At 49.2% G+C, this 14,998-nt stretch overlaps 2 protein-coding genes across 7 annotated transcripts in view; one reads left to right on the top strand and one right to left on the bottom strand.

The window, feature by feature from the left end:
• Positions 1-10,593, top strand: part of LOC110472087 (transmembrane protein 263) — a 201,612-nt gene extending 191,019 nt beyond the window's left edge. For all 6 annotated transcript variants that reach the window (XM_021533439.3, XM_085581868.1, XM_085581867.1 and 3 more), the window contains one exon: positions 5,721-10,593. In XM_021533439.3, the coding sequence (XP_021389114.1) occupies positions 5,721-6,007 (287 nt within the window). In that variant the 3' untranslated portion in view covers positions 6,008-10,593. The remainder of the gene's footprint in view (positions 1-5,720) is intronic.
• A 2,450-nt stretch (positions 10,594-13,043) lies between these two features.
• CHST1 (carbohydrate sulfotransferase 1) lies at positions 13,044-14,989 on the bottom strand. The gene has a single exon (XM_021533437.3). The coding sequence runs from the start codon at positions 14,987-14,989 to the stop codon at positions 13,730-13,732; it is 1,260 nt and encodes a 419-aa protein (XP_021389112.1). The 3' UTR covers positions 13,044-13,729.
• Between the last annotated feature and the right edge of the window lie 9 nt (positions 14,990-14,998).

The following is a 14,998-nucleotide window of genomic DNA, read 5'->3' as shown; positions in this document are numbered from 1 at the left end:
GAGGAAAATAAGCCACTCCATATCACTGTTCGTTTACCCTCCTGAACTCTGTCTCTCAGTGCTTCAAGGTAGATGCTTCAGCAGTTAATACTGCTCCTGGAGCACGTGCAAGGAACAATTAAAGCTCACTGTGCCAGTGAAGAGCCCTGGGGTGAGCTGGGCTGCAGAGACAGCTGCCCCATTTTGCTGTGTGCAGCAGCTTCCTGAACAGTCCTGTTGCAGAGAGATGAGTATGTCTTGCTGATTGCAGAGTTAAAGTTTAAAACTCCAGGGCTAAAATCCATGTGGCATTTCTAGGCTTTTTGCTGGTGGCAGCCATCATGTTTTGTAGCATTTGGTGGCTGGGCAGAGCAGGGCTGGGTAGAGCCCAGCTGCTGAGCCTGCAAAGCCTTTTCCAGCAGCTGCAGCATGGGACCGATGGCAGGAGTGAAGCACGAGCGTTTGAAGAACAAACACTTTGTAGCACTCCCTTGAACATTTTGCCTGTGACACTGCAGGATCTAGATCTTTGATCCAAAAATGATAAAAAGGAAATGAACAGCAGTTCCTTCCTCTCAGACATAAATGCCTGTTACAGATGTGACCTGCAAGATTCAGCTAAGCTTTCTCCAGCAGCAGACAGGGCTTGGAAGAGGGCAGTGTTGGTCATTCTCTGGAGAAGGGTCCTGCTAGGTGATAGTGAGATTTCATTTGTGCCCAGCAGACAGGTGGTCTCTGCCTGCTTCAGCTGCTTGTGCTAGCTGAGGAGCATATCACCCAAAAGAAGAGTCTCAGCTGCAGGAAAAACTTGTGTAGCCCCACAACAGCAGGTTGGCATGCATGGGGATGGGGCAAGTTTTCTTTTCATCTTTGTGATTTGTCTGGAAATTGGAAACCTCTCCAGAGATAAACTGGAAGTTGTCATTGATGTGTTTACTGTCAATGGGGTCAGGAATCATATCGGTGCCAGTCATGATGATACAAGTACAATTTCTTTGTTTAAAGCACTGCACCAACTATACCTAATTAACCTTCATGACAGCACAGCAATACGAGGAAATAGGGATCATTAATTTCGGTTTTGCTTTAGTGAAAGGGAAGAGAAACATCAGTGCCAACCCCATGCATTTCAAATTGAGGTAGGCTTGGAAAAGTCACAAGGTTAAAAATAACAATAATCCACTTGGGGTTCTCAGAGCTTTAAGAGGGCACTTGAATCATACTTTCAGTTTTTTCTCCAAGAAACATCAGGACTGGAAACTTCTCTCCCACATATGCTTGTTTGTGACTCAACAACCAAGGCTTTCAGAAAATCACACATTTTCAGTCACAGTGGGGCTGAGGCAGTAAAGGTCAGAACAACTTCTTCAGTGTCTCTTAAAAAAGAGCTGGGAAAAGATGGAACTAAACTTCGTGAGTAGTTGACCCTCCACCCCCTGCTTGTTCCTCCAGACCAAACGTTTTCCTAGGTGAGGGAACCTGCTAAATCAATCAGTGGCCACTTAATAGCTGTCAGAGGAGTAATTCAGGTTTGAACTAGTGACCTCACCCCTTCCTCTCACATCTGCTGAGAGACAGACTGATGACACAAATGTTTTCATTAGGCCTCTGAGCAGCCTGGCTGCTTTGTCTGGGTCCCAGCAGGAATGGAAAGATGCAGAACTAGTGCTGCTGTCTGACATTGCTTTCCTGGCTTGGGGCTGTTTTTATAAGTTAGTAGGAAAGAACAACTTGCACAAGTCCTTCTTAAAGAGTTCACCCTGTCTGTCATATCACCTGCTGGCAAGGGCTCAGGGCAAGAGTAGTGCCTGTGCAATTTGTACTGGGCACCAGCACAGGCTCGCGTTTTGTCTCTCCAAATGACTGCACTGCAAAGCCATGCAACGTGTCATCGCAGCACAGAAATTTGTGTCTGTTATTAACAATCTCACTTCTGCCTGATTCATGGATGCTGTTAGGATCAGGTGAGAACTGCCCCGGTGGTCAGGCCCCCTGCTCTGGAAGAGAAACCAGCGGGGAGTGCAGGTGGTAGTGGCCAAGGAGGAGAGTGTGGGGAGATGCCTCTGTAGTGTGGGGTGCCAGCCCCAGCCCAGAATGTAGGCATTGATACAGGAGAACCTTTTAACCAACTCTTTTCTCCTACCTATTCTTTTGTTCTAAGCTGACATGGAGTGAAGTGAAGCTGAAGGGACCCTTGAAAAGGCCAGGTCATTGATGGAGAGGAAAAGGGAAAGGAAAATTCTGCAGATTGTGAAGAGCTTTCATGAGCAGCATGGGCTGCAGCCAGCTCCAGGGAACAGAACTGTTCCCCTGCTTAGGCGGTGTGTCTGTCTCTCTGATTATTTTGTGTATTTCATCTCTGCTGTCTGTCTTGCTTTTAATCTGGACTCCTCTGTGCCAACAAAATGCTTAGCTCTCTCCATTGTCTGAGAGACTAATTTGCACTGTAAATCTGATGCTTATCTTACATGACAGCTTACTGTGGGGTTTATTGCAATCCTGAAGACAAACTAACCAGAGATGGCTTGAAAGCTTTCAACACATCATCTGGAATATAGAACAAAAATGACCCATTTCAGCTTGCCACCAGCTTGCCTTGTGGTTGGGGTCACTGGGGATTTATCTTTTTTCTGTTCAGATCTATTCAAACCTGAGCATCTTTGGGTTTTGGTTTGTTTTTTTGTATATTTGGTCAATAGGTTTGGGGGTATTTTGATGTGGTACATCTTCTGCTTTGAGTTGGAGCTGTTTGAGTGTTTCTGCAACAGCCTCCCACCCTTCCAGCGCCAAATCTTCCATCCCTGAGGAGTTTTAGGGACTGTGAGAGTGGCTGCAGACCAGGTGCAGGCAGTGTGCAAGCACTGGTGCTCGAGTGCACTGCAGCTTTGTTGTCTCTGCCTAGCTTAAGAGAAAGAACCTTTGTCCTTGCCTTGTCTTCATTAGTATTTCCTGACACTTTGTCCAACACATTCTACTCTCTGCTGGCAAAGTAATGTCCTCCCTAAATCTCATCTGCAGTTGCCACCTTCTCTCTGGTCCGTAGGCTGCCCACCTGCAGGCATTTACATACCATGTAAGAGATTCTTACACTAGTGTAGTTCAGGTAGCTGGGCAGCTCCAGAGGCATAAATCTTCCTACAGATAGGTTCCAGGTAGCCTAAGATGCAGTTTTACTGGGGAAGAGCCAGAAAGATTATTGCTACTTTGATATAGGACTTGATTCTGCAGCTGAGCATGCCAGTAGGTGTTTAATGCCTAAAGCTTCTGCATTGCAGTCCTCTGGGACATGAAGGCTCCGTTTCCTCACACAGGGGAGCAGGAATACAAGACCTGCCATCTTTGATGAACAGAGGTTGTTTGGAGGACCACTCTGGCTTTTACCTAGCCCTGCTTTACAGTTGCATGGATTTCTGGACATCTTCATCTTGAGGAACTGCTGAGGAATAAGGAAAGAATAGGTTGTATACTGGGTAGAACTGTACACTGGAAACTCTTCTCCAACTCTATATTTCAGTCTGTGTTATCAGATAGATGTGCAATTTAAGGCTTATTACAAATCATCAGAGCTAGTGAACATCAGACTCACTGCCCAAGGGAGATCTCTGTTCAGACTGGAAGAAGCTTAGGGGAAAATGTATGAATCCAAGAAAACTCCAATCTGTGCAGAATTTTAGAGGAATCCAGGTCAAAAATACGTAGGGAGGGATCACCACACCACCTGATTCTGGTTTAGGGTTAGGGTTGAGAGAGTCAAAGAGTCTACAGCTCCAGAAATACTGGGGCTTGAAAAGGCATGGTACCACTGCCATGGTGATCGCAGCAGGGCCCCAGCATGGCTATTCCCACATTTTTCTGATATGGAGACACTTGATACTGTAGTAGGGTTTCTCTTAGGCTAATGGGGAATATTTCAGCACCTTCTGCTGGCCTGTGATAAGCAGGATCTGGATGTTTTCACAAAAAAGTTGAGTCTGATATCACTTTATGTAAATACAACAAAACTGCAGTGATTGAACAGCTAGCAATATCCTCCTGTATTCCTCTCCACCTAACAAGATGCTCTGATGAATAAAGCCATGGGAGCTTCCATCCTTCAGGAAAAGATCTAACAAAACCGTTGGATAACCAAACATGTGCCAGCATCGCTCTCAAGTAACTGCTATTTAGCTTTTTACAGACGTAACTTATGCTCTGCCTTTTTTTTTACCTTTTTTGTCTGCATTTTTTTGCTGATGCTCACTTTGTGATTCATTGATGGGGGGAAAACACAGCCTATAAACATTTAGATTTTCTTCTCCTCTTACACAACTTGTTGTCCATCTAAAAATTATTCCCACATAGCACCATCTGCAGTTGCAGAAGCACAAACATTCACCGCTTTGCTGTCTCTGTAACAGAGCTGGAAATATAATGTTCATTACCCCAGCTGAAGCTATTTTCTTACAATGTGAGGTCAGAGGCATTATTTCATGCTGGAGAATCAGGAAGATTAACAGATAGGGTGGACTGGCCACTTTCTGAACTGAATCACCCTCCCAGAATGGAAACTTCAATGGATTTGATATCACCTGCCCCCCACATCTACTTTTGTGGGTGTTGTCACTTGTGTTTGAACACAGCACAAGCTACAGTGAAATAATAAAAGCAGAAAATTAATTCTCATAGTTGGACCTGCAAACCTTCCACATCCTGTGGACTTCAGGATGAAAGCACTCCTTTTTTCTCCAGCTGGGATTGCTTTATTGTGCTTTTCAGTTATTAGTAACTCATCTCATGGACAGAACTGGCATTGAATCAGAAGTCAGAGTATCCAAAATACCTTGCCCTATGAAAAGAGCTGCTCTTGTTTGCTGCCTGCACACCACTTCGTTAGCTGATGCAGAGGGAGAGGGTTGTGTGCAGGCCAGCAGGAGAGTTGTCAGGTTTGAATCCGTGAGAAGCAGTTCAGAGTCAACTCTTTCCCAAGAAGTGGTGAGCTGTGAACGTTATGTCTGCAGTGTTGTGGGCAGGTGTGATGGCAGCTTGGGTGGGTATATCACGCTGGCCTTGATCCAGCTGGCACAGGTAAGCCAGCAGTGACACAGTGTAGTAACTTAAGCACTGTCTTAACACTATTAAATAGATAGCTGAGATCTCTGGAGGGTTCGTACAACCCGAGGTGACATTTCTGTCACTGTATCTTTACTGCAGTTTGCTATCTCTGCTCATTCAATTACAGCTCTTGCAGATAAGTCTGTGCTGTGCCTCAGCTCCACGTCTGCCACGAGCCCAGACCTGCTTCCAACCAGATGCTTCTGAGGACCTGCAGGCCACCCAAACGTCAGCTGTTGTTGTCTGTAGTTCATGCCTCCTGTGCTGGCATTAGTCTTTGTGATTTACTGGCATTAGCCAACACGCATAGGAGGGGAATTACATCTCTTGTAAAGTGGGATTTGCTTTGCACTGCAGCACAAAGGCTTGCAAGTTTGGGACTGTAACTGACCTGCCTTTTTCCCTGCTCTGTCACACAGGCAATTCTGTTCCCTCTCCTACCCTCTCAAAGTCCTTTCCTGCTATGCTGTTAGCCTGGAATCACCTTGGTTCTCCTTCATACACCAAAAGGTCTAGGGCTGCAAGGCAAGGCATTGTGCACATGAAAGCATGTGCCATGTGCCAGGACAACTAGCCTTGGCTGGAAGAGGTGCCCAGGGAGGTCTCCAGCATGACCACTTCTGACATTCCCTTTCTCTTTCTCCCCACAGATGCCAGCAAGGACCACCCACAGCAGCAGGCAGGAGTCATCTGGAGAGTGACAGGCGGCCTATTCAGTATCACCCGGGGAGCTGTGGGGGCCACACTGGGAGGAGTTGCCTGGGTGGGCAGCAAGAGTCTGGAGCTCACCAAAACAGCTGTGACCAGTGTCCCCGCTGCTGGCGTTGGACTGGTGAAGGGCAGCGTCTCAGCAGTGACCGGCGGCGTCGGAGCTGTGGGTAGCGCAGTCGCCAGCAAAGTCCCTTTCACTGCAAAGAAGAAGGACAAGGCTGACTAATCCCTGTCGCAGCTCCCTTGCAAAAGATCAACCTGCCCATACTGTCCCCCTGCCCAGCACCTCTTTGAGTTGGAACCAGCCACTTCAGGGAGGGTCGAGCACCCGAGCAGACTCTGGCTGCAGCCTGCTCAGCACCGCCTGCCTAGCTCAGAGCTCACAGAGCCACTGTCAATGCCTTTCACTCCCATCACCTACTGGGAACCATCTTTACTCTGGGGACTTTAAAGGTGTGGTTGTCTCTGTCTTGTACTTTCCTTCCTCCCTTCTTGTTCTTGTAAGCATGGAGGGATGGGAGAAGGCATCAGGCTCCATCTGCCTGGAGGTGGAGGGAGTAACAGGGGATGGGGGGGAACTGTGCCTGGTTTGAAGTGTGGTTTGTGTGGTCAAATTCAACTTAAGTTGGGAAGATAGCCTCTGAAACACCCCTTCTCTGTGGAAGGTGTGTTTGGGAGGTGTGTCTGGTGGAGAGCTGCAGTAGTCCACTGACACAAAGGAGAGATACTGTGAAGAGCGGGAAGCCTCCCTCTTGCCCTGCACCTCTTATATTTTCTTTGCAGGGCCTATCCCCACAAGCTGCTTCCAGTCACTTACTCCCCAGCTGAATTGAATCCTTCAGAGAGGGAACCCTCAAGCTCAGCAGAGCAGCTCTGGGGTGATGCCTCACCAGAGCATGATATATCCCAGACCATCAATTTCTGCACAGATTTTCTTGGTGAGGGGCAGGAATATGAAAGCTGCTGTATGTTCCCATTTGGGGAAGGAGCTGACAGTGGCACTTGCCAGGCCTCTGTGATATTGCAGTACAGGCAGTGATGTTCCACAGAGAGACCAGGCCTTTTGTTTGACCCTTGAAGTCCTTCCAGTATCCCACTCTGTAACAAGGGCGTTTTGTCTCTTGGCCACACTCACACTCCACAGACATCACTAGTAACCAGGAGCAAGTGTGTTCCCAAATGCCACCCAAATTCTGCTGCAGGGATGGAGGGGAAGCTGAGAGTCTTGCTCTCCCCACAACTCAGTACCCTGGGAGTGGGGGCCTGGGTGTGAGTGGGCTGCACCATGTTGTAGAACACTTCCCAAAGGGCTGAGCGTGCTCCAAAACAGCAGTTAGCCTGCAAAGGGCACCAGCAACTCCTCTTCTGCACGCTGCTCCTGCAGCCCCAGCCCGGCTCCTCTGAATGCCCATGTTGCACTAAATAGCCCACCCATAGTCGTAGTGCCGCAGAAACGCAGACACCTGCACCCATCTGGGAGTCACAGCCATCCTCAGCCTGGCCTGTGATGCTACAGGGGCCATGTGGCATTGTACACACACATACAAACACAAACGTGCACTCCCTCCCTCCCTCCCGCACTCCCAAGGTCCCCTGTAATTCTTGGGATGAGGAAAGCCACAGGCTCCACCATTAACTCTGCTGCTTCTGACTTTGGCAGGTGATTTGCCTAGGTCTGTAGGTGTTGGATGCATAGGCAAGTGAAGCAGTGTTTGTGCTGTACTTTATAAACATGCATCTGTGTTACTGTGTGTGTGTACATGTAAGTCCACAGGCATGTCTTCAGCCAGGGAAGCAAACCTGTGCCACTGCCTCAGAGGAGTTCACACAGTCATCTTTGGCACTTTCAGCGTACAGTTTTTATATAGGGTCCTGGTCAAAAGAAAATAATGTTTTAGAGGATGTTTTGCCCTCTGTTGCCCAAGAGCATAGTTTATTGAAACCAAAGGAATGTGAAAAATCCCCTTTCTCCTGTCTGTGCTGTTTGTTTTCTCCCAGCCCTATCTTTTGGATGTTGAAGCCAACTTTCTTGATCTTCATTTCCCCTTGGAGGTTGTTGTACTTCCTGACTGCTCTCTTGTGCTTAGGACTTAGACATCAGGGAATATTTAAATACAACACACACACACCCCCGCCACCATTTTTGCTGAATGTTCTCGAGCTTGTGATGCAGTTTTTCTTCTGACCTTTATTAGATCCACATTTTGGGATGTATGTTGCTGTGTCCCTCTGATAATCATGCTGGTGTTAGTTACTCTCCAAACCCTTTGCTAGGTAGCCCCTGCTGCTTGCACTGGTAAGAAGCTGCTGATCTCCACAGTTTGTTACTCATGATAACATGAGAAAGGTTTGACTTAACATTTTTGTTTCTGAAGAGGAAGCAGCATTTGGTAGGTGTGTGCATTTCCTCACTTTGTGCCCTTTGTTCTGGTGAGGGCCAAGTTGACCCTGACATGCTGGTTTTGTCTCTGAAGGCAGTGGCTTCACAGAAAGATTGGGCCTTGATGTGTGCCTGTACTTTGCTGGGATGCTCGTGGCAGTTGTCAAGGCCAGAAGAAGTCTTGTCTGTTCTCCCTTTGTCTCAAACGCCCTACAAAGCTGGAGGACAGTTTGCACTGCACGGATGTCTGCTCACTCCTCTCCCTGAGCACGACTCATCTTTTATTCCAGAACACAGACTTCCTCTGAAGCAAGCTCTAGCCCCAAAGCTGAAAGCTGTTTCTGTGTAACTAGCTGTGTTGTCACCAACCCTCTGAGAAAGATAGCTTCTGGCCAATTGGGACAGAAGAGTCTTCTTCCTAAAAGTCTCTCCCAGGTCTTGGATATGAGAAGACAGACTCCAAGAACCTTCAGCAGCCAGCCCTGGGTGAGTGGTGGGAGGCTGATTGTGCTTTTGGCTAAATAGTGTCTCACACAGGCTCTTGCTGGAGGAGGCAGTAGTACATCCTGCCCAAGCTCTTGTCTGCAGGCCCTGTGTGTACAGAGCAGGCGTGGCAAATGGTATAAAGGTGATGTTAAGGAAGACCACTGGGGCCCTGAGGGTTTCCCCAGCTTTCTATTTCTTCTCTTCTGTGCATCCTTGCAGGAAATAGAGTAAAGCCTATCATTTGTCTGGAACTGCCATTTCCTTGCAGGATGGCCTGGAGAAGAAGAGATGAGCTGGAGAGGAGCATTCACAGCTGAAATCGCTGTTCTTACAGCCCAGCTAAAAGACAGCTCAGGGACCATGAGTAGCAAGAGATCAAATTAGCAGGCAAGGGTAGAAGATTAAATCTACTCCAAAAACAAGGCCTCACACTGCTAAACAAGCATTCAGGAATAAGTAACTCTCCAAGACAAAAAGGCTTTAAGAAAGTCTGTGCTAGGCCTGCTCAGTTCCCCATGGTGACCTAGTCCCAGCCTGCTATTCTGGGCATGTACAGTGCCAGAGCAGAGGGAAAACAGGGTCAGTCTTCCTATTCTAAAAGTAAAGATGCCTTCTGACAGTTTTGGTTGCAAGACAGTGGGATCTGGATTGGATGGGGAAGCTGTTGGCTCTTGTCAGATGCTCTCTTTCCTCCTCCAGCCACCTGGGCCACTGGTGCAGCCCTTCTCTCACTGCCCGTTCATGGTACAAAGGGCAAAAACTGTGTTGTGCATAAATCCCATGGCTACTGGATGGGGTAGCTTGGTACTAAATAGGAGGGGGTAGCATCAGGGTAGAAGAAAGGATTAAAGGGAGTTGATACACAGATGAGGAGAGAGTGGTGTGACAGGAGGAGTTGAGGAGTGAGGGAACAAGAAAATGGGGACCATGGAAAGAATTTGTTTCTTAGGACAGGTTTTGAATCAGAAGATGAGTGCAATGGAGTTTGTCCTAGGGAAAAGCACAGAAAGGGGAGTGGGTCAATATGGGTTTTGGTGTGTGGTGGTGGTACATGCCTGGCTTGTGCCCTGCTTCCTTAGTAATGATGATTCCTAACAATTTCCATTTAGACAGATCAGTGGATGGTTAAAGCATCAGATCAGCTCCCTTCTTATCACCCACCCTTCCCAAATCTGCCCCAGGCTTTTCTCATTATCTCCCCATGATAGGGCTGGGTCTCCTCCACAGTGGAGGTGGGATGTGGCCCTGTTTGCAGTCCTATGTCCCACCTTGCCTGGCTGTTCCCTGTGCCCAACAAACATGTCCTGGCTGAAGGGAGACCCACAGGTGCATCTTCTCCTCCCTTTTCCCTGACCTCATTATCCTTTTCTTTTTATCCCTCCCTTAGCTTTCGGTCTGGCCTGTGGATAGAGCTCCCCACAGCTTTTGCTGAGACCTTCATTAAACATCCACACTCGCAGTGTCTGGGAGGGCAGAGGGTGACTGCCCCCACAGCTCCCCTGCCTGGGACAGAAGTGCATGTCTTCCACCCCTCTCTGTCCCCTTGTGTTTTGTGTGTGGAAAATCTTAACCCACTTCTTTTTCTCTGCGTTCCCTTGTTGGCTCTTATCCCTGTGGGTGGGTCATTTCCGTATCTCCATTGCAAAGTCATCCTTGTAAAAACAACAGCATGAGTGGGAATATGGAGATGGTTAGAGAGAGCCGAGAGCCAGGGCCCAAATCTGCTTCTGTAGGAGCTGAGGAGGCCTTTGGCAACCCAAACTGCGGCCACACGGTCCTGTGCACAGTGCTGGGCTCCAGAGAACACTTTTGTTCTTTATCATTTCATTGTCTGTAATTGGTTTCCTACTGAATTTGTTTGCTTGGTTTGTTTTGCAGTGTGTTTCTGGGAATATTCTGCATCTCTGTATTTTAATTACAGTAAAATTTGAGGATAAAAACTGTGATTATGCTGGCTCTTGTTCCTAGTGGGGGGAAATGAGGAGAGGAAGCACAATTGAAGGAAGATGTTAGAGATTCCTTGGGAAATTAGATCTCTCCCCTAAGGGCTCTAGATGAGGCACCAAGCAAGGCAGAATCTCCACCCCTGCTTAAACTAGGACATAGCTTTCAAGCGTGGTTCAAAAGCCATTTTGCTGCAGGCATCTTTCCTGACTGGAATGGTAAGAACAGTTTGGATAAGACTTCTAAACTCAATTTTTTGTGTTGGTTTAAAGACCAGTTCATAGGAGGACTTTCAGGTTGGAGACAGCTGGCCTAGTCCTTAGAGTGGGATCTCAGCAGCTGAAGATGGGAAATTTTGCTTCTACAGCCACTGTTCCTTCAGGCAGGATTGCATAGCCACTTTTCCCAGCTGAGGAAGCAAATTCTCCTCACAGCAGTCTGCTCCTTCTGCAGGAGATGGGGGTTTGCCATTTTTCCCCAGGGCTGCAGCAAGCCCCCATGGAGCAGCCTGACCCTCTGCTGGCTGGCTGGCAGTGTTGGTGCTGGGGGGCACAGCCAGCACCTCCAGCCACCTCATCTGCTCCACGGGCACCTAACCCAGGGCAGAGCCACGCAGTGCTCCCAGGAATGCACAGCCCTCAGGGAGGATTGCAGGCCAGTGGCTGGGCAATGGTGGATCAGCCACAAGACAGGATGTCCCTTTTACTGGGTCGAGGCCAGGAACCAACAGCTCAGCATTTAAGTGCTGACAAAAGGATTAATTTAGTAACTAATAACAGGGCAATCAAGCCATTTATTTGGTTGGCATTTTGCTGCCAGCTGCTTGGGAAGAGCAGCACACAGTGCACCAATAAGGCTGCACCAATAAGGCTGTCTGCAGCCACCTCTGCCACTTGCCCTGTTCCTCCATCCCCGCTTGCAGACTCAGCCAGTGTGGCTTGGAAGGCACCAAGCTGGTGGCAGGAGCAGGTTTGGCAATGACAGGGAGGTGAAGACACGTGGTCTCTCCAGGGGCTGCCCCTATGCACTCTGTGGGGAGGGAGATGAGGAAAGTGCCCATCCCACAGCAAGTGCACACTATCCCTGCATTCCTCCTCCCAGAGCTGGAATGATCCATGTAGTCTTGCAGACAGCACAGATGAAGTACAGGTGCTGGAGCACCTGAGAAGCTCTCAGGTACTTCACAGCTTCTCACCTTTCCTGCAGCCCAGCTGGTTTGCCACATTAAGCCAAGTTGAAAAACACCACTAACAAGCTGCCCCTCCAGAGGTCTTGTAAGGGGTGAAAGGATGATGCAAAATCACCTATAGGTACAGCTTTGCACCGTCTCAGACAGCGTGTCCTGTATCCCTGTGTGCAACTGCAGCACCCAGTCTTCTCCCAAGTAAGAGTGGGGCAAAAGCTGGTGGGCAGCAGAGCTCAGAAGAGACCTTTGGAGAGAAGACTTGCCCAGGTAGGTGGGCTGTGGGTGGCTCAGACACCTCTGGGCTAGGAGCGGGCCCAAAGCTGGGAGTGTGCAGCTGTGAGTAGATGTCACAAGTTGTAGTCTCATCTCTCTGTGGGTTGCTGCCCTGCCTGGCTCCAGGAGCAACTGGAAAACTGCTGGGCTACTGTTGTCCTCTGTACCCTGGGGACTGGCCCCGGTGGCTTCCCATCTGCAGCTGCTTGTGGTCTGCAGGACGTGTCTCGAGGGCTCAACTGTTGGGACTCTGCCAGCTGGGCTGGAGGAGCTGGCCAGCTGTTTCATCAGACAGAGATCAAGTAAGTAGACCAGCAATGTCTTGTGTAAAGCTTTCAGTGTTCCTGTCCTGCATGCCTGGCTCCCCCATTTAGTAGCTTTCTGATCTGCCTGTCATGGCTGTAGCTGGCATGCAGCTGCCAGATAAATATGGCCATATTTAGTATACAGCCGTGACACCTGCCCAGGTGTCTTGCAGGCAGCTCATGAAAGAATACTTGTGTATTGCCAGGATCATCTTGTTAATTTATTTTCATTCTGGCAGTTTCATGACCTGCACCAGAACACCTTCATTGTCCTCCAGGGTAGGCCATGCCAGCATGGGCAGCAGCACTGTCAGACATGGTGGGGGGCAGCCCGATGGGAATGGTTTCGCTGTGCTGGTGCCATTAGCACTCTGGAGTCAGGCACTTCAGCAAGTCCCATGCCCCATGCAAACCAACAAGTTTTCAGGTCAATAAATAACCACGGGTTCTTGCTTTTGGCTTAACTGCTTGCATTTTGACACACTCCAGATGCAAATATGCACACACCTGAGGAGGTGGCTGCAGCTCCCTGCCACCCTGAGGGCTGCAGTGTCTCCTCCCCCAGCCTTGTCCTACCCGCTCCCAGCCTCGCAGGAGCTGGGCAAACCAGGAGATGCTGCTGTTTGCCTGGTGCAGCATCCACCCCAGTATACTTGCTGAGGTCTTTCAGTTGAAGTTCACCCTCAGGTCAGTTTTATTGCACTTTTATTTACAGAAAACACCGAAATAAAGCATTAAATGTGCTGAGCTTTTACCAAATTACCCAGTCGCTTTTTTCCCTTTTTTTTCTTTTTTGTGGGTTTTTGGCACAAAGAAATATTACAGGTGTTATCAAACAACCAGGTAGGAGCAGCTGACCAACTGCCCAGCCCAATAATAGGACTTAAACAGACAGACATGTCACACTGAGATCAAAAATGAGGAGGTTGTTCCCTTTTCAGCTTCCAGTCTAACCTGTTCATTGGGGGCAGGGGGAGTTATTCTGGAGGGGATGACACCATTCATAAATAATATTTATATTTACCTCTTACATTGTAAAAGTTAACAGTGCAAAAGTACAGTACCCCAGATACCCTTCGGTTTGGAAAGCTTGAAGGTTGCTTTATACATTTTGTGTGTTTTGTAAACATTGTTACCCATCCAGAGTTCTAGCTCTTGATTGGAGACACCCAACTTCTCCTGGCATCCAAAACGTATTGAGGGGCAACAGTCACTTCCCCTGGACGCAGCCTTTGAGATTCCCGCTCAAGGTTTAGTGCAAATTTTGGAGAGAAAAAGACAAGAGAGAGAAAGAGGGGAAACAAAAGGAAAGAAAATAAAATAAGGCATCAGTTAGAAACAGTACGCATCAAAACCAGGCCTGTTAGGGCTGCCTTAGGAGAAGGGCAGGAAGTCTCTCTCTTCTACCAGGCTGATGGAGAGGTTCTTCAGCTCCTCCTCGGAGCCAGCAGTTTTGTAGCCGAGCTGTGCCAGCACCTGTTGGCAGGCGTGCTGGGTGAACGCCACGATCTCGTAGGACAGACGGAAGCGCCACTTCTCCGCTGTCGCCGCCGAGTTGCGCACCGTCCCGTACTTGTGTTTGGAGGAGGACCTGTCTCCTCGGGTGTTGTTCTGTATCCAGCGCTCGACGTTGCTGTCCATGGGGATGCCCAGGAAATCGTAGATCTCCTCAGTCTTTTTCATGGGGTTCCTGGCCAGGTCTTCGTACCGCACCAGCATGTACTTGCCCTTGAGCCATGGTGGCCGGTTGAGGCCGGTGGACACAGAGTTCCAGAAGTCCTCGCACACTGTGGTGAGCTGGGTCACGTCCAGGTTGTATGGCTTCCTGCCAGTGCCATCCCAGATCCTCCACAGCCTGTAGGTGTCTCGGAAGGTCTCACTCCGGGATGCCAAGATCCCCCGGGGGTCCCGCACCAGCTGGATGACCTTCAAGTTCAGCCGCGGGTCTTCCACCAGGGCCCGGAGGTCGCTGACCTCGGGCACCCGTACGGTTTTGATGGCCACGTGGCCGTGCTCTCTGCAGGACTCAGTGGCCAGCGTCAGGTTCAAGGTCCCACACTTCTTCACGCAGTCTCCTTCCTCCAGGTGGAGATCCACAGCTCCCAAGGACTCACATACAGGTGGTGAGCACAGGGCCTTGCTGGCTCCCCTGCGGAAGAGGCGGTCGGTGGTGTGGTTGACAGGCTGGGGCTTGATGTAGTTCTCCAGGAAATAGAGGTCGCATTCATACAGGCTCCTCAGCAGGTCTCGGCTGGCCCCCAGCATGACCCGCCTGTCTGTCGTACTCTTGCTCTGGGTCAGCTTTGGGATCAGGGTGTACTGGACATGGTAGAGGGGCTCAAATAAATAGAAGACATCGAAGTGCTGGTTGAACAGCTGCCCAACAAATGAGGAGCCACTGCGGGTGGTGGCAAGGATGAGAACATGAGTCTTCCTGGAAAGGTTATACGGGAAAGTGGGATTCTCATCACACAGCCTGTCAGCCACATCAGTGTCCTGGCTTAGGCTGCAGTTCACAGGATTAGGGATGGGACAGCTGTGGAAGGACTTGGCAGTGAAGGTACGAATTGCTGTGTACTGGATTGCGATGGATGCCAAGGCTAGAAGGAGTACAGCCTTCCAGGAACATTGCATGGCTGGTCA

The sequence above is a fragment of the Lonchura striata genome, chromosome 5 (genome assembly GCF_050655825.1).
Source record: "Lonchura striata isolate lonStrDom1 chromosome 5, ASM5065582v1, whole genome shotgun sequence".
NCBI lineage: Eukaryota > Metazoa > Chordata > Aves > Passeriformes > Estrildidae > Lonchura > Lonchura striata.
Note: the sequence above shows the minus strand (reverse complement) of the source record. Positions and strands in the feature narration are given on the sequence as shown.

What these genes read in the sequence shown, in the direction of transcription:
- CHST1 (XM_021533437.3), bottom strand. Translation starts at nt 14,989, where the DNA reads ATGCAATGTTCCTGGAAGGCTGTACTCCTTCTAGCCTTGGCATCCATC.